This window comes from Bos javanicus, chromosome 23 (genome assembly GCF_032452875.1).
Source record: "Bos javanicus breed banteng chromosome 23, ARS-OSU_banteng_1.0, whole genome shotgun sequence".
NCBI classification, from domain to species: domain Eukaryota; kingdom Metazoa; phylum Chordata; class Mammalia; order Artiodactyla; family Bovidae; genus Bos; species Bos javanicus.
Genome location: NC_083890.1, coordinates 33,746,383 through 33,765,421, shown reverse-complemented (window position 1 = coordinate 33,765,421; position 19,039 = coordinate 33,746,383). Strand labels below are relative to the sequence as shown.

Below are 19,039 nucleotides of genomic sequence, written 5' to 3'. Positions count from 1 at the left end.
AACCTGGACCTCTTCACTTACCAGATCTGGGACTTCACACACAAGTTACACAGTTTGAACTTCTTCAAGTCTCAGGTCCCTTATCCATAAAACTGAGATAGTAACTGCCTCATGGCACTGTTATGAAAATTAAATTATACCACGTGCATAGAGGGAGCAGGAAATGGGAACCCACTCTAGTATTCTTGCCTAGAGAATTCCACGGACAGAGAGGCAAAGCAGGCTGAAGTCCATGGGGTCACAAAGAGTTGGTCACGACTTAGTGACTAAACAACAACAACAGCAACACACATAGAGCATTTAGCACACAGCACATAGGCTGGCACACAGAAGTCCTTAATCGGTAGTGGGCACAATTTGCTAAAGCCAATTTAAGTGGCAGGGGATGTGTGATTAAACAAGGGACACCATAGGACCTCTGGAATAGTAAGACACTGAGAGGCAAATTTTCATTGGTAATTCCCTTGCAGGCAGAAACATCTGTTTATTATATGCCTGATACTCCATGTATTGATGACTAGCCCATACAGAAAGATGTGCCGATCCATCTCATATAAAAAACCCAACAAGTAAAAATGACTATAAACACTTTCAAAATATGAACTTCTGCATACATGTTAAATTAAAATGGGAGCTCAGTAGGGAATAGCTAGAAAGATGTTTGAAAATATAAAGCATCTGTCTTCACAGAACGCCAATTAACCCAGTGCCCTCGCTCCTTTAAAACTGTAACTGCCAATTACCAACGTGCCATCCCGTGAAAAGCTTTAGTTTCTTTTTTTCTGTTTAATCATTTTGGGTATTTGTTTTCAGGAATGAAATAGAAAGGTGTAAAATGAGGTGACTGTAATCTTGAAGGTTCCTCTACTTTGATTTCCGTTATGCTCATTCAATATATTAAAACTCAGTACTACCAAAAAAAAAACATTCATTCTGAAGTGACTCACTTAAGAATACTGGGTGATTTCCTAAACAAAGGAATTAGTAACGTGAAAGGCTGTGCTGTACGATTCCATTTAAAAGAAAGCTAATGTGAGCTGATTGCTTTCAATGCCTCCATAATTAAAAATATACTACAATCACAACTCTGTGGAGATGGGTTAGACTTGCTGAAACCTATTGAACTAGTATAAACTACTAAAATTCTACGTAGGGATCATATGGTTTGAGTTCTCTGTAGGAAGACAATTTTCTATTCACTAAGTTTTTTTTTTTTTAATTTACTCAATTGAGAGGTTCAATACAGCTTCTTTTCTAAAACTTTCACATAGTAAAGCCCCAACTTTGTTCACAGCTGTGCTGCTATGTCATACAGTAACATAGTCTTTCCTGAGCGAATAATTTCAGCAGTTTCAAGATAAGGGATGGATGTGTTCATTACAAAATGCCTATATTTTAAGTATCTAGCTTCATTATACCCTCGTGCATATTTTATCCAAACCTAAATAAACCCAACCAAAATTGTTCCATTGAAAAAGAAAAAAGTTAAGGGATGGAGAGTGAGGAGAGACTTCACTGAAAGGACTGACCATTTGTTACTTGGAGAACCACATTTCTCATGAATATGGTAGACTTAGCCCAGTGCTTGGAGACAGACTTGTTGAATGAGTGATTCTGGTCCCTCCCTGACCCCATTTCCCTTTATGCTAACTACATTTAAGCAGCAATATTATTTGAACTGCAATTTTAAGAGTTAAAGCTCCTTTTTTTCCTATGTCAATAGGAAATAAGACTATTTTCTAATAGTGATAATAGAAAATAGCACTATTTTCAATAGGAAATAGTGATTCCAATGGGATCACTGACTACAGTCTAACAGGATGAAATACGTTATGTAGGGAGGAAAAAGAACTTTTACTCTGCCCTCTGCCAACTAAAAAACTGTCCTTCGCCACCAGGTTCCGTCAGAATGAAATCACTAGCTGACCTTCAACACACCTTGAAAGGAGTTCAGGGTGGGAAGCAGGAATGAGTTCCCAGCCTGTGCTCTGTGAAAAACTGGCAGAATAGGCCTTCAGATAGATAGATATTTTCAAGAGATTTCATGAGCCCAGTTTCTTGCATCTTGTCATATCTAGAAAAGCACTAAATCATCAACAGGGACTTGTTACTAGGAGCCAGCCTCTGCCCAAAACGCATACTTGACTACACGTAACCCCCTTCGTTAAAATCGCTGGCCTGCCCCTGACCGCTTGGGAACAGTTCTTCAGAGCTACCTGAAAGACCATCGTCTTAACTCACAACTCTTACATTGTGCTTTTCTTTTTTTTAGTTGACACTTCTAATGTTTTGTGACTGGGGTTTGTGAATTAAACTGACAAAAAAAAAATGAACAAAGGCAAAGGTTTATTCATGTACATGTGGAGGCTTCACAAAAAAGAAGTGAAAATGGAAAAAAAAAAAGTGGCTAGGATGGGGGCTTGTATACCATTTTAACAAAGGGCAGTAAAGTGAGTAGACAAAGAACCAGGAGCTGGGCCTTCTAGGGGTGGTAGAGTGCTAGATGGTAACTATGTGGGCGAAACTATTGGAGGATAAGGGTTATTTTAGCAAGGTTTGTTTACACAGCCTTAAGTCAGTGCCCTCTCCAGAGGCATGAGCCTTCCCCAGTGATTAAGAGTTGTTCTCTTCCCAGTATGGGAGGGGGAGACAACTTTACAAATGGAAATTTATGCAGTTTGGTGCTCTAAGGCAAAAGTTATTGGTGGTACAATCATAATACACACAATTTACATACACAGATATATATAAGATATGTGAACAATTCTTTAAAAAGACGGCTTTGGAATGGAAATAATACAAATTATTTTGCAAAATGTCATTTCCCAACTTACATTCCAGTCCTGACACCTACCCTATTAATTCAGTACTTAAAAAAAAAAAACAGAAAATATAAATCATACCCCTAAAGCACTACTATGCCAGGCACCAAAATTACATAGCATGATGATGCATAATTACAGCACTTTCAAACAGCATTTGAGAATGTGTCACAAGCGATGAAAAATGTAATTTATTTCTACTGACAGATATTAATTGCTCTGTGTTAGAAAACGTTTGAACCATTCCTGATAAGGAAAAACGGTAACATAAATGCCTCAAAAACAACTGCAAGGGAAGAGGCATAGTTCTAATCATAAAAACTCCCATAGCATAAGGAAAGGCAATTTCTCAAAAAGGACATCTATTATTAAAATTTGCAAGTCGTTGCCATGACACAGTAGGAAGGGGCTCAAATGTGAAGTCGCTTCCAGCAGGTCTAAAGTGTTATTAATCTCTGATAGAGCAGTGGACTAATTGGAGTTTAGGATTCTGCCTTGTTTCCTTAGCAAACTGTCTTTGTTAAGGCAAAACTGGATAGTTGCAGAACTTTCAGAACGGACAGGCACATATGTGTAGAACAGATTGCTCCTTTAAAACTGAACCCTAAATGGTCACACATGAATCTCACTTATGGTTTAGCAGAGCCATGCTTTTCGCTTGTTACAACTAGAGCTACTCTAACTATTGGTGGATTTTCACCTGCTACTTTATAGATTATGGAATTTGGGTTGCAATGTTAGGTTACATCAGCTTCCACAGCTGGAGTGGCAGACAGAAGTCATCAGAAATTTCATGAAACTCTGCTATTTTTAAGACAACTCTAGGCAAGCTCCACCAACTTCATCGCCTCCCAAAACCTGTGTCAACACCCACACCATTTATACATTATTAGAGCCTGTCTCATCTCATCCATAGCTGGATACAGCAGTGCTTCTAACTTTCTGGTCTTGGCACCATTCTGACACCTCGTGTCTAGATTCTGTCCCCATATCCTTAGGTCCTTATTACTGGGGGGCTGGAAATTGAGTTAATCATGAACGGCCAGTGATTTCATCAATCATACCTACATAATGCAACCCCAAATGACTGGGTACAGAGAGCCTCTGGAAAGATGAACCCATCAGGTTGCTGGGGTGGGAGGAGGGGTGGTGCCCTTGGAGAAGGCATGGAGGCTCTGTGCTCCACCTCCTCTCACCTTGCATCTCTCCCATCTGTTCTTGAGTTGCATGCTTTAAAATAAACCAGTAATAGTAAGCAAAGCACTTTTCTGAGTTCTGGGCGGGGGTGCAGGGGTATGGTATAGAAACCCCCAACTTTATAGCCAAGTCAGACAGAATGTGAGGATAACCCAGAGTCCTGATACTTGCAACGGTCACCTGAAATGAGAGCTGCTTTGCAGGGCTGATCCCTTAAACCTACGGAGTCTGATGCTCAGGCAGAGTCAGGACTGAATTGAATTGTAGAACACCCAGTTGGTGTTGGTGAGTTGGAGAAATGGTGTGCAAAAGACCATGTATTTGGTGTCAGAAGGGAAAAAAAAAAAAAGACCTCACACTGATAATGTTCTGTTTTTTTGATCTGGCTGCTAGTTATATGGGTCTACTCAGTTGTGCTGGAGAAGACTCTTGAAAGTCCCTTGGACTGCAAGGAGACCCAACCAGTCCATCCTAAAGGAGATCAGTCCTGAGTGTTCATTGGAAGGACTGATGCTGAAGCTGAAACTCCAATACTATGGCCACCTCATGAGAAGAGCTGACTCATTGGAAAAGACCCTGATGCTGGGAGGGATTGGGGGCAGGAGAAGAAGGGGATGACAGAGGATGAGATGGCTGGATGGCATCACTGACTCGATGGACACAAGTTTGAGTGAACTCCAGGTGTTGGTGATGGACAGGAAGGCCTGGCATGCTGTGATTCATGGGGTTGCAAAGAGTCGGACACAACTGAGTGGACTGACTGAATGACTCAATTTGCAAGATTCATCAAACTATTGACTTATTTGAGCACTCTTCTGTATATATGTTAGTGAAAGTTGCTCAGTCATGTCCAACTCTTTGCGACCCCCGTGGACTATACAGTCCATGGAATTCTTCAGGCCAAAACACTGGAGTGGGTAGCCTTTCCCTTCTCCAGGGGATCTTCCCAACCCAGGTATTGAAGCCAGTTCTCCTGTATTGCAGGCAGATTCTTTACCAGCTGAGCCACCAGGGAAGCCCAAGAATACTGGAGTGGGTAGTCTATCCCTTTTCCAGGAGATCTTCCCAACCCGGGGGATTGAACCGGGGTCTCCTGCATTGCAGGTGGATTCTTTACCAACTGAGCTATCAGGGAAGCCCAAATATGTTATATGTTATATGTCCCTGAAAAGTTTATTTTTAAAAAATGTGCCCAGGGTATACCAGTGTATGTGTCTATGTAGCCACTCGCTCTTCTGACAGATCCTGGGCTGCTCAAAGAAAGAGAAAGATCTCCAAAACTTCAGACATTTCTTCTCCTTGGAGCTTAAGAGAATAGAGTACAAGAGAAAAATAACAGAGAAGAGTGAGTAGCCTGGGTCTGTGTGGGAACAAGAGAATCATCAGGAGGCTGACCGAGCCTCCTGTAAAATTTCATGGCGGGGGTGGGGGCGCTCAATTGAAAATTATGCTCCACCATTTAAAGTGAGAAAATAGAAATGTAAATAATCTCCAATCCAAAGTGGCTTTTAAATCCTCTATTAATGGAAAATTCAATATGTAGACAGTACTACACAAAGAATAATTTCACAGTATAAATTGAGGAAAATTTATCAGTTCAGCTTAGTTTTAATAGCCTCAGTTTTTTAGTGGTATCTTCTTAAAACTGTTATCTTGGCAGCACAGTACACCAATTCAGGGGCCATCGAACCAGGTAGATTTTCTAAATCAAATTATAAGGAGATTAATGTTTCAGTTTTCCCCACGTAGAGCCATATATTGCACCTCAGCTTTAATATTGATTTCTTAAGTAAGCAGTCTTTTTCTCTAACCAATTACCTCCCCTTGAATTTAAACAAAATATCTCCACTTACATGGATGCATATCTCTTTTGCCTGGACACTCTGGCAGGCAGAGACCTTGTGAATCTCTATGTTACTGGGAGATATCTGATTAGCCAATTTGATTTAATCAAGCTAACTCTCACCAAGAAATGTCATCATAAATGATTGCAATGCCTAAATTCAAATAAAAGCACAGCAAAAAAATGTCATACTTTGGAAAGTATGTTTGGAAAAATTTCATCATGCTCTCATCACACTTTATGGAGAGCTAACTATTAATATATGTTAGCAACTGAGCCAGATGCTGGACCCTGGAGAAGATGAATAATGCACTGATAAGGAGGAGTCCTGGCTCGCAAACTGTTCACAGACCAGTGGGAAAAGGCCATGTAACGTGCACTATGGCACAGTCACGTACTGCTGTTGGAGCCAGAGAGAGGAAGACTCAACGCTGAGAGTGTCGGGACCAGCGTGACAGAAGCCACGACGCCACAGTGAGTCTTACAGATGATAAAGTTGATGGGAACTCGGAGGGTATTCTAGGCCCATACAGAGGACATGCAACAGCTCATGCCATCAGCTCTAGATGAGTTCTGTGACATGCATGCCAGAGGCTGGCAGAAGATGAAGTGGGAAAGGAAGGCCATGAACAAGAGAAGCTCCTAAAGGAATTCCATTAGAAACGGGTTTGCGGTTTTAGGACATGGCTGGCAGTTATGAAGGACAGACTGGGAAGGCACTCAGGAGATCTGACCTAGAAGGCTACAGAAGTCTACAGGATATACAGGGAGCTTAAATCAGGAGGGACCAGGGGAGCAGAACCAGATTCAAGAGACTCTGTGCAAATTAGCCCTGACTGAGGGACAAGCAGGGACAAGGGAGACTAAGGGACAAGGAAAAGTCTAGGCTGACTCTAACGTTAACAGGATTAAAACGATGGGAGGCATGAGGGGAAGGAGATTAGAAAGAAATGGAGCAGGGACTGGTCTTGTCCTGGATTTCCACTGCCAGCTGGTAGAAACTATAGATGCCTCCTCTGACCCCGCCCACGAACAACCACTCCCAGACTTCCTTCTGGCTTCACAGTATGGTGAGACAAGGAATATGTGAGGAAAACTAAATATACAGAGGCAACTCAAGGCTTGGAGAATTTTTTTTTAGACATGTGCATGTAGGGTGCCTGGGAAAAATCAAGGTAAACATTGCAAGTAGTCAGAAATAGAACCCTTAGTCTAAGAAAAGTGGTTGAACCTGGAGACAAATTCCCGTGTCCTATCCATAAGGATGCGTTAAGGGTGTTTCGTGGTGAGGGATACATAAGAATGGAGAAGTCACCATTTTTGTTGTTTTGATGGGCAACGGCCTTCAATGTAAACTGTGATGTTCTCTGTCACCATTATGATTTTTAAGAAGAGTACATGAGCACCTCTGAGTTAATCTGAGAAAGGATATAAAAATAACATTATAAGATTAAGCCATCCAGGAAAAGCCCAGAGGGGAAAAAAAGACCAGCAAATAAACAAAAAATCACAGCAATTCTCCACTGTCCAATAAACAAATCTGTGAAATCCCTGTCCTTCCCTGCCCATGTTAAATTAAATTACTATTCTAATTTGGAGGATTAATTAACATTTAACTACTCTGGGTTTAAGGAGGGTTCAGGATGGGGAACACATGTATACTGGTGGTGGATTCATTTTGATATTTGGCAAAACTAATACAATTATGTAAAGTTTAAAAATAAAATAAAATTAAAAAATAAAAATAAAAAAATAAAATAAAATGCATTCAAAATTTAAAAATGCTGAACTCAGTCTTGGTTTTCCTTCCTCCCATCCCCTATTCTATGCCCAGAATATCTCTCAAATATCAGTTCCCGATCTCAACAGTCATATGTAGACTCCCTTCCCTGCTCTCAAAGCCTTTTCCATGAACCCTCTTCTGCTATCCATAATATCCGACTTTGACCTACAGAAGTTTTTGAGTCTCCAACTCAATTTTAATCTTCATGAGAAGAAAATCATGTTTTTCCCCATCTTTATGCCTCTCCTCCAAGGAGCAGAATCATCATGCTGACAGTAAAATGCAACGAAGCAAATAGAGAAAGATTAACCTAGAAACTGACTGAAGTGAAAGAAAATGAATGAGTAGGGATATTTTTGGCTTTTAAAAATGTTTTAGAAGGAATGATTTTGCCCCCACCCCACCGCTGACCTTTTTCTTCTTCTCTTTCCTCCTACTTCTTTCTTTTTTTTTTTTAATTTTATTTTATTTTTTAAACTTTACATAATTGTATTAGTTTTGCCAAATATCGAAATGAATCCGCCACAGGTATACATGTGTTCCCCATCCGGAACCCTCCTCCCTCCTCCCTCCCCATACCATCCCTCTGGGTCGTCCCAGTGCACTAGCCCCAGGCATCCAGTATCGTGCATCGAACCTGGACTGGCAACTCGTTTCTTACATGATATTTTACATGTTTCAATGTCATTCTCCCAAATCTTCCCACCCTCTCCCTCTCCCACAGAGTCCATAAGACTGTTCTATACATCAGTGTCTCTTTTGCTGTCTCGTACACCGGGTTATTGTTACCATCTTTCTAAATTCCATATATATGCGTTAGTATACTGTATTTATGTTTTTCCTTCTGGCTTACTTCACTCTGTATAATAGGCTCCAGTTTCATCCACCTCATTAGAACTGATTCAAATGTATTCACTTGCCACCCTGGTCTGAAGCTCAAAGCTAAGGAAGTCTCTGTAGAATGATGAAAAACTCAAAGAAGGTTGGTAGGCTTAGAAAGAAGTAGGAGGGCTTAGAAAGAAGTAGGAGGGCTTAGAAAGAAGTAGGAGGGCTTAGAAAGAAGTAGGAGGTCTTTCCTCCTACTTCTTTCTAAGCCTATCAACCTTCTTTGAGTTTTTCATCATTCTACAGAGACTTCCTTAGCTTTGAGCTTCAGACCAGTTTTCCTCCTACTTCTTTCTAAGCCTACCAACCTTCTTTGAGTTTTTCATCATTCTACAGAGACTTCCTTAGCTTTGAGCTTCAGACCAGGGTGGCAAGTGAGTCTTTAAAGGGAGAGAAAGGGAAGCAATAAGAAGGCAGCTACCTGGGGCAACATGAATTAATAATGGATCCCCTCCCTAATGTAAACTGGGGTAACCATCATGGGAAACAATAGAGAGGTTCCTTAGAAAACAAAAATAGAGCTACCATATGATCCAGCAATCCCACTCCTGGGCATATATCCAGACCAAATTATAACTCAAAAAGATACACAACTCTTATGTTCATAGCACCACTATTGACAAAAGCCAAGACATGGGAACAACCTACATGTCCATCAATAGATGAATGGATAAAGGTGATGTGGTGTGTATTTATATACATAAAGGAACACTACTCAGCCATAAAAGAGAACAAAATAATGCCACCTGCAGCAGCATGGATGGACCTAGAGATTATCATATAAGCAAAGTCAGTCAGAAAGAGAAAGACAAATAACATACGATGTCATTTATATGTACAGTCTAAAATAGGATACAAAGAAATGTATCTACAAAAGGGAAACAGACTCATAGATGACAGATCAGACTTGGGGCTGCCAAGGTGGAGGAGTGCTGGGGCGGGAAGGACTGGCAGTTTGGGATTAGCAGATGCAAATTATTATATATAGGATGGATAAACAACAAGGTCCTACTGTAAGCACAGGGAGCTATATTCAATATTCTGTGATAAACCAAAATGGAAAAGAATATGAAAAAGAAGATACATATGCATATATATGTATATAACTAAATCACTTTGCTGTACAACAGAAATTAACATTGTAAATCAACTATACTTCAATAAAATTTAAAAATTCAAGAATTAAAAAAACAATGAGGACCCTCCTCACTTCCCCATCTCCAGGCTCCCTAATTCTAGATACTAAAGTTCTTCATTTCTGACGTGGAGACCATTCAAACTAATTCATATCTCCTTACATAGATACTGCTATTAACCACTAGCCTCTTCAGGCACTTTGTACTTTATCCAAGTGTTTTCACATTCATTTTCATTAACGTTCCATTATGATGAAAATGCTAAATAACCATAATCGTGCTTCTAAATTAGAACCTCAGGGTGAACCTGGGAATAAAGTCTAAAGAGAATTTGATGATTCTCTCAACTAATTTCTAAAAATTAGACAGCAAACCTGCCTGCCTCATGAGTGAAAAATTGCCTTATATCTATCTACTACAGAAAATTTTTATTCCTTTTGTCCCTTCCATCTGATGTTTGCTCCGAAAATAAAAATTCCTAAGGGTTGAACTCATCCATCTAAATGCTATCGGGTGCTGTGGTAATTAGATCTGGAACTCTTGTTTCAGTTAGCAGAACTTACCAAGCTGAAAGTGTAATAGATCCAAAACATTCGAGGATGAAAAGCACCAGAGAAAATATGGAGACCGTTTGTTAGTAACTGCGCTTACTAGTTCCTTTTAAGTTTCTGTCCTAGATGGCTAACCCTCTCATCTTTCAGAACAATGACAGCCCACAACACTCATTCCGAAATTAGATGAAGCCACTGGGCCCCCTGGTGACTCAGACAGTAAAGCGTCTGCCTGCAACGCGGGAGACCCGGGTTCGATCCCTGGCTTGGGAAGATCCCCTGGAGAAGGAAATGGCAATCCACTGCAGCACTCTTGCCTGGAAAACCCCATGGATGGAGGAGCCTGATAGGCTACAGTCCATGGAATCGCAAAGAGTCGGACTCGACTGAGCAACTTCACTTTCACTTTCACTGAGAACTCTGGTGCCAGTGAGGAACAAAAGACGTCTTCTTTAATTAAGTAAAAGTCATTGTTCCCTTTCGCTCTTAATACAACTTGGGCTTATCTCACATGGGAACTGTCTGTTCATTCAATTGGATATTTTTGGTAGCTTTACAGTTATGGAGGAATAATCATTCATTTTCAGACTGCAAAATCTTCACCTCATACAAAAAAAAAAAATTTAGAATCTTGAACTATCATTTTCTTTGAATCCCTAAGTACAGTTTAAATCCATTTTCTTGCTATTATTTGTTGGTGTTCAACAACTCTACAGAATGACTCTGCTTTTGTTTTTGATCTGAGATGTCAATGCATTTTTATCTTTCCTGGTGCTGTGCACAGAAGGTTTCTGACACTGATCTAGGGACAGTGACTAGAGGAAGACCACTGCACTGATGGGACATAAACTTCAGAGTTGCACCGTTACTCTGCGTTTGGAATTGGTCACCCTTAATTTCAATCGTGACCGACCTACACACACAGACAAACACACACACACTCTCAACACTGAGTGCTACTCTGAGCAGAATACTTTGCTGGCTGGTTATCTGTGTGTGTACGTGTGCACGTGTGTGAGCTCAGTTGTGTCCGACTCTTTGCAACCCTATGGACTGTAACCCACCAGGTTCCTCTGTCCATGGCATTTTCCAGGCAAGAATACAGGAGTGGGTTGCCATTTCCTCCTCCAGGGCATCTTCCCCACCCACAGCTTACCTGTGTCTCCAGTGTAAATGATGCCCTCGCAACTGCTGATCCTCTAATAGACCAAGCCCCTCTCCTGGTTTTATTTCAGTGCAGGGCTGGCAACAGAAAGAGGAAGTTGGGGAGGAGGAAATGTAATAAATCCCATGACTACTTCTTCCCCTTCCCTCCACCCTGTCACCTCCTACTATCGGCATCACAGACATTCCTGATATCAGAATCCACCAGGAAGTCCCTTGCTTCCCGTTTTTATCCTGAGTCGCCTGTGATGAGGAACCATGCAAGTGCCTGAGCTGGTTCATCAGCTGAATGAAAGCAGCTCAAGTTTCCATGTTTCCTGATCCGATTCTGAGGATGAACTGCTGTAACGCTTCAAGCTCAGGGTGACGCAGCAAACCCTATGCAGGTTGTAAGTATTAGAAAAATTCAAGAGCATGACTACCCAAGGGCGGTCACCCAGCAAGGTCACAATATTCAAACATCCTTCCCCAGCCATGCACCTGCCACCCATCATTCATGAGTCTAAACATCACACGATCCTTGGAAATTCATTGAACAATGCTGGGAACAAGCCAGGAACTACATCAAGGGTACGAGCCCGCGTGTGTCTACGAGCATGCCCACACGTGGGAACAGAAAGGGAATCGCATCCTTCAAAGGAAAACTAATCGTGGGGATTCCCTGACAGTCCAGTGGTTAGAACTTTGTCCTTCCACTACAGGGGGCACAGGTTCACTCTCTGGTAGGGAAATGAAGACCTCGCCTGCTGTGCTGCATGGCAAAAGGAAAAAAAAGGAACAGGTCTTGGTTTTGCTTACATTCTAATTGTTGTTACTTTAGTCATCTCCCACTCTTTTGAGACCCCATGGACTATAGACCACCAGGCTTCTCTGTGCATGGGATTTCCCAGACAAGAATACTGGAGTAGGTTGCCATTTCCTTCTCCAGGGATCTTCCCAAACCCACATCTCCTACACTGGCAGGCAGATTCTCTACCACTGAGTCACGGGGGAAAAAATTTTTAATACTCTGCTTTAAAAAATATATAGTTATCAATACCACATAAACCACAGCAGTACAGACTAAGCTATTTTCTCTATAGCTTTCCCAGTATTTCGAAGGAGCCTTAAACCCACTATACTTCCTGTGTTCCAAGAGCTCTAAAAACACTAAATTTTTTATGTAAAAATTATTAAAAATATCAGTGAATACAATCAATCCCAAAATACTTTAAAGCAATCATTATTAAAATTTTTCTCAGAGAGGAGACCATAACTAGTTAACAGCCTCTGAAACCTATCTTCAGGCACCACTCAGGTGGAAAGTGTAAGGAAAACATATGCTGGTCAGTTAAGCCGGTATTTAAATGCAGCACTAAAAATGCATTTCACGCCCAACTTCATCAATCACCAACCAATCTTACTTTGCATCTTGGCTACCAAAAGAAAATGAGATTTGTTTCCCTGAAGAAATATGTCAAAGCTCTGCTTGAATTATTAAGCTTTACTATTATAGAGAGAAACTGAGTCGGGGAAAAAAATGAAGAAAATAGAAAAAGAAATAAAATTAGACCCAGGTTGCCATCTACAGACTGTTATCAGCACTGCTCATTCCTGAAGCACTAGATATCAGAATATCAATAAATATCAGCAGAAACATAAAAGGCCAAAATGTATAACTATAATTGTAATAATTGCAAAAATCAAGATAGCCTATGAAGTCTCTCTTTTTTTCTAATTAATATGAGAACACTAAAGAACACTGATAAAAAATCTTCAAAATTTAACATATGCTCTGAAGGAAGCATAGTTATGCATCTTAACTCTAAAATTTTAACACTTAGAAATAAAATTGGATAGATTACATCATTCCAAATTCAAAATATTTTAAGCATCAAAAACTGTTTCATCTCTAAAATAGAATTCTTGCATTTTTTGATGTGATATTTGTATATATTGAGAATTGATAATCACAATAAGTCTAGCCAAAATCTGTCCCCATTCATGGTTACAAAATTTTTATTCTTGTAATAATTTTTAAGATCTTCCCTCTTAGCAACTTTCAAATATGCAATGCAGTATTAATTTCCTGCATTTTTGGCTCATTATCTTGATTCTCTATATACCTTTCCTTTCATTTTGTTTCAAGTTTTTATTGCTTTTCCCTTTCTAAAGAATAAGAGCCCTCTGGAGGCACAAATGTCCAAAATCACACACTTGGTTCTAATTACTAAAACAGATGCTATTAAAGCAAAAAGCAACTGCAATAATAACTGAATTTGGAGACTGAAGGAGGAAAAAGAAAGAAAGAAATCAAGACCAATATTTTTGCTAATATAACCTAGAAAATCGCCTTTTAAAGCCAAAGACATCTGGAGAGAGATCTGATAAGGAGAAACAGCTCAATTTTCAAAAGTAGGGATTTAAGCTAATATCCTTAAACTTATCAAGTGATGATTTAATCTTATAAACGGTACAAAAGCTTTTTTTCATTTTCCCTGGGAAAATTGTTTTGGAAGCCAAGATTCATTTTCCAGGTCATATGTTCTTTCTATCAAGATGAAAAGATACAAGATGCTTCGTCTAAACTCTTATATATGCTTCTAAATCCACGGTATAGGCCTCTTGTGCACATGTACTTGCTAAGTTGCTTCAGTCGTGTCCGACTCTGCGACCCCGTGGACTGTAGCCCGCCAGGCTCCTCTGTCCATGGGATTCTCCAGGCAAGAATACTGGAGTGGATTGCCATTTCCTTCTCCAGGGGATCTCCCTGACCCAGGGATCAAACCTGCGTCTCACGTCTCCTGCACTGGCAGGCAGGTTTTTCACCACTAGCACTAGCCCAAAAGCCTCTTACTGGGAACAAGAATTCCCCAAACCTTCATTTAAAAGACACCAGCCATTGTCCTATGTATCACCGGGATATAGCGGTGAAAACCTACTATCTACACATTATAAAACCACATTGCAAACTGTACTTAAAGTGGGCAATTAAAACCAGTGCAGATTCTCTAAAGACTGGGGAAGAATAGCTGAGGGCTCCTACATTTTCTTAGCACTTTAAAAATGTGACTTGTTTCCATGTTCAACATGTTTTGGTTATTTTCACCCCCACAGATGAAACTATCGTTGAAAACTATTTGTGGGGACTTCCCTGGCGGTCCAGTGGTTAAGACTTTGCTTTCCAAAGCAGCAGGTAGGGGTTTGATCCCTGGTCAGAGAGCTAAGATCCTACAAGCCTCACAGCCAAAACACTAAAAAAACTCAAAACAGAAGCAATATCATAACAAATTCAATAAACACTTTAAAAATGGCCCACATCAACAACAAATCTTTTAAAGAGATCCTTGAAAATATGGGGAAAAAAATCTTTAAAAAAAGAGAAAACTATGAATTTCTACAAAGGCAAAAACACTGATAATTCAACTTTTTAATAACAGTTACTTTCCTGTAAAACATGGAAATGCTGATTCAGCCTCTTGTGTTTCCATGTTTCCATGAGTGAAATAACCTGAAGAGATGATGGTCCCCTCTCTCTTGAGGGAAAACTGCTAAATCTAAAGATTTTCAAAAAATAAATTGAGAGCAGGAGCTAGGATTTTCATAAGCCAATAAGAGCCACACAGAAAATAAGCAAGTAACATTTCATAAAAGCCTTTAATCGAAAATGATTCATGAAAAGTTTAACATGAGTCTTGTTTCTTAGTGGATTTTAAAATATTACAGAGACATCTATTTTGTAACTTTCATCATTCATTCACCAATATTTAATAAGTGTCTCATCTCTCAGACCTAGTTATTGGGGATTGAAAAAAATAAACTAGTAAGACATATCCCATGGCCTTGATGGTTTTGCAATCTAGTATATACGGATTAAAATAAACCCTCTATTATGTTTAATGTTCACATGTAAGGCATGCTTTTCAGGCTAGCTTTTTCCTTTGGTGCCTGCCATACAACAATGGTAAAGAATCTGCCTGCAATGAAGGAGACCTGGGTTCAATCCCTGGGTCAGGAAGATTCCCTGGAGAAGGGAATGGCAACCCCACTCCAGTGTTCTCGCCTGGAGAATTCCATGGACAGAGGAGCCTGGCAGGCTACGCAGTCCATGGGGTCACAAAGAGTCGGACACGACTGAGCGACTAACACTTTCACTTTTTCCATACAACAAGCATTCACTCCACATCCATTGACTACATTTTACTCTGGCTTCCCCACTTTATGGTCACTGGAAAGGACTGAAGAAACTTAAAGATAAAATCAAAATTATAAAGATAAATCTTAATATGAACCCACATGTTACAGAAAGCTAATAGGGCCAAAGAAAGTTAAATGACTTGCCCAAAGTCAAGAGCAGAACTGGGACAAGAATCTAGGACTCTGGGCTTCCAGCTAATTATCATTTAAATCTCTGAAACCTTAAGCCCCCTCCACTTTCTTCTCTGTGGAATTGACTCCTTCATTTCACCTGCTCTTTTAACTTCGTCTCGCACGTCTCTCTTCTGACCCTGTAACCATCTGAGCAGCATCTTCTAAGCCCTCACACAAGTCTGTACTGTCTCCTTAGCAGTGAACCCCACATGAGCTGTGATTCTAATGTGACACTTTGTATGGACTTTGAAGTGAGCTGGAGCTCTCAGGAGGAAGACAGAGCTCTGGCCATGAATCTGAAACTTGATCCCATTCACCCCTTTTCAGAGCAGCCCAGCACGTCTTCCTGCGGAGGTGAGTGGATCCCAGGGGGAGGGAGAAGCAGTCACTCCTCCAGCCGTGTCCCAGCCAGCCCAGCTGCCCACAGCATCACTCGACACTCATGTGTTCAGCCCACTGAGACCACGCTTGGAGTGAAACCAAAAAGAGCCCATCTTCACAAAAAGCTAACGTGAAAAGGTCACAATTCTGACAGCATGCCTCCTTAGTCGACCCCATGGATCATACAGACCATGGCATACTCCAGGCCAGGAGTGCAATAGGTAGCCGTACCCTTCTCCAGGAGATCTTCCCAACCCAGGAATCGAACCCAGGTCTCACACACGCAGGTGGATTCTTTACCAGCTGAGCCACCGGGGAAGCTCTAGTTTATCACACTTTTATCCTATAATCTTGTATTAATGCAAAATGCTTTAAATTATTTTATACCGTCTCTCAACTGGTAATGCAAGGTATGTAACTATTAATAATTCAGTACATGGTGTTTATTGGTAAAGTTGTATGGGTGTTCTCTTGGATATCAGTGAAACACCTTTTTGAAAAAGGGATCTGTGACTTAAAAGCAGTTAGTAATAAATGTGAACAAGAGTTGTAGACACACAAATAAGAGAGATCACAAGTAGGTGGTAAAAATATTAATCAAGCACTTTTAGCTGGAACACAGGATGGTAAAATTTACCTTTCTCAATAAGAACACTCAAGAAATATTTTCTCTTGAAGTGTATCCTCATAGCACAATTGCTAATTACAACTAGAAATTAAGTGTGAAAAATACCAGCAATCTCTCATACACAGAAAGTCTTCTTTGAAAACTCTCATAAGTGACAAATACTCTGTGAGTCCAGGAAAACAAACAGATCTACTTACAAATTAAAACTGTATCACAGCCTTAAGATAATGATCATCAGTAATAACAATATAATAATAATAACAAACTTACCACTGTTTGGGATTGTTTGCGGTGAACTCTTTAACTTGGCATTTTGTTTCCCTTTCATGGGTTTTTCCGAATTCGCATGTTTTTTCCCTTTCCTCTTCGGGGGCTGAGGAGATGAGTTGTCACTGGATCCAACCGTCGACTTAGACTGGCGATCATTTCCCTACGTGGCAAAAGATTAACTCTTACTATCGGCTGATGAACGCCTTGAGTGGTAAATACAAGTCACTAACGTGGTGAAAGGGGCAGGGGCCACAGGTGGGCATTCTGTGCTGATTCTGCTTCTGTCTATTACCTACATTAAATTCTTCCTGGTGGCAGAGGAAGGGTCTACCAGGGGAAGGAGAATAAAAATAATAGCACTTGAGGGACTTCCCTGGCAGTCCAGGGGTTACAACTTCTCCTTCCAATGCAGGGTGTGCAGATGTAATCCCTGATCAGGGAACTAATCTCTCACATGCTTTGCAGTCCAAAAAAAAAAACATAAAACAGAAGCAATATTGTAACAAATGTGAAAGACTTTAAAAAAATGGTCCACATCAAAAAATATTTTTAAACAAATAATAGCACTTGACAACTTCTGAGTGTTGATATGTACCAGGTGTTGCTATGAAACTGTCTCACTCAGTCCTCATAACCTGAGAAACAGGTACTGTTATCGCCCCATCGTATAGACAAGCAAATGAGGCTTAGAGGTTAAGCCTGGCCAAGGTCACATAGCCAGCAAGGACCAGAGCCAGTCTGCTGTCTCAACCATCCTCTTCCTCCTGCACCTTTCAGAAGAATCAGCAGATAGCTATTGGATGAGGAATGATGACAAAATCCAGTTTGATCAGCTGATCGAGAAATACCTTTTTAACTACTTGTCACAGTGAGCACACAGGTACCATCATACAAGCAGACGCACACTGTGCTTAAAGAAAACGTCCGATACTGACTCATCTGTCCGTGACTTCCACCATCTCTATGAACCACAGATCCAGAGCAACATAGACACAAGCAGCTCAAGACCACATACCCCCCACCACCATTCCTGCAAGACAACCCCGCTGACCACACCTATGGCGGTTGCCTCTGATTCCCATGTGCATCTCGAAATGAAGACCTCGCATCTGAAAAGGGGGCTTCCCAGCATGAAGATGAGGTTGAGCTCAGCGGCTGCTGTGGTGGGCTCATGTACAGTTCCTGGGGAGCCACATAAGAGCCACTACAGTGCTGGTCACTGTACCCAAGGAACAGCTGTGCTGATTCTCAGTGCAAGACATTCCCTCCTAACAAGACAGCCTTGGCCTTAGGACACTCAGGTGCTACGCCTACCTGAATGTGTGAGGTGTGAGGCTGCAGGTAGCAGAAATAATGCAAGTTTTAGAGACCCTGACTCAGAGTCACAGCACTGCCACCAACCACCAATGGGACCTTGAGGTAACTAGTTCCTACCTCTTGGAACCTGTTTCCTTATCAATTCAGTTAAGTTCAGTTCAGTTGCTCAGTCGTGTCCGACTCTTTGCGACCCCATGGACCCCTTATCAATTGAATGGGGTTAATGTGCCTGCTGTTAGGTCTCTTACATGAAATGAAATGGTAACATTTATAAAGTAACCGGTATAGTGCCTGGTGGGCTTCCCTTGTGGCTCGGTGGTAAAGAATCTGCCTGCAATGCAGGAGACGTGAGTTTGATGCTTGGGTAGGGAAGATCCCCTGGAGAAGGAAATGGCAGCCCATTCCAGAAGTCTCGTTTGGGAAATCCAAGGGACAGAGAAGCCTGGCAGACTACAGTCCATGGGTTTGCAAAAGAGTTGAACACAACTTACCGACTAAACAAAACAGTGTCTGGCATGTAGTTTTATTCAAAAACTATCAGAGGGCCTCCTCCAAGAGCAGAGAGTTAATATCTTTTTCTTAAAAATCATATCAAATTTACACCATATTGGGTGCAATTTTATGCAACATCTGTACTATGCTAGTATCTGAAAATAAATGTAGTAATGTTAAATAAACAAATCTGCCTAGAAACCTATTATAACTGCTCATT

At 40.8% G+C, this 19,039-nt stretch overlaps 1 protein-coding gene across 4 annotated transcripts in view; it reads right to left on the bottom strand.

Annotated features, from left to right (window-relative positions):
• The window catches only part of DCDC2 (doublecortin domain containing 2), a 153,903-nt gene that overhangs the window by 58,753 nt on the left and 76,111 nt on the right, over nucleotides 1-19,039 (bottom strand). For all 4 annotated transcript variants that reach the window (XM_061398714.1, XM_061398716.1, XM_061398717.1 and 1 more), the window contains one exon: nucleotides 17,011-17,170. In XM_061398714.1, coding sequence (XP_061254698.1) covers nucleotides 17,011-17,170 — 160 coding nt within the window. The remainder of the gene's footprint in view (nucleotides 1-17,010; nucleotides 17,171-19,039) is intronic.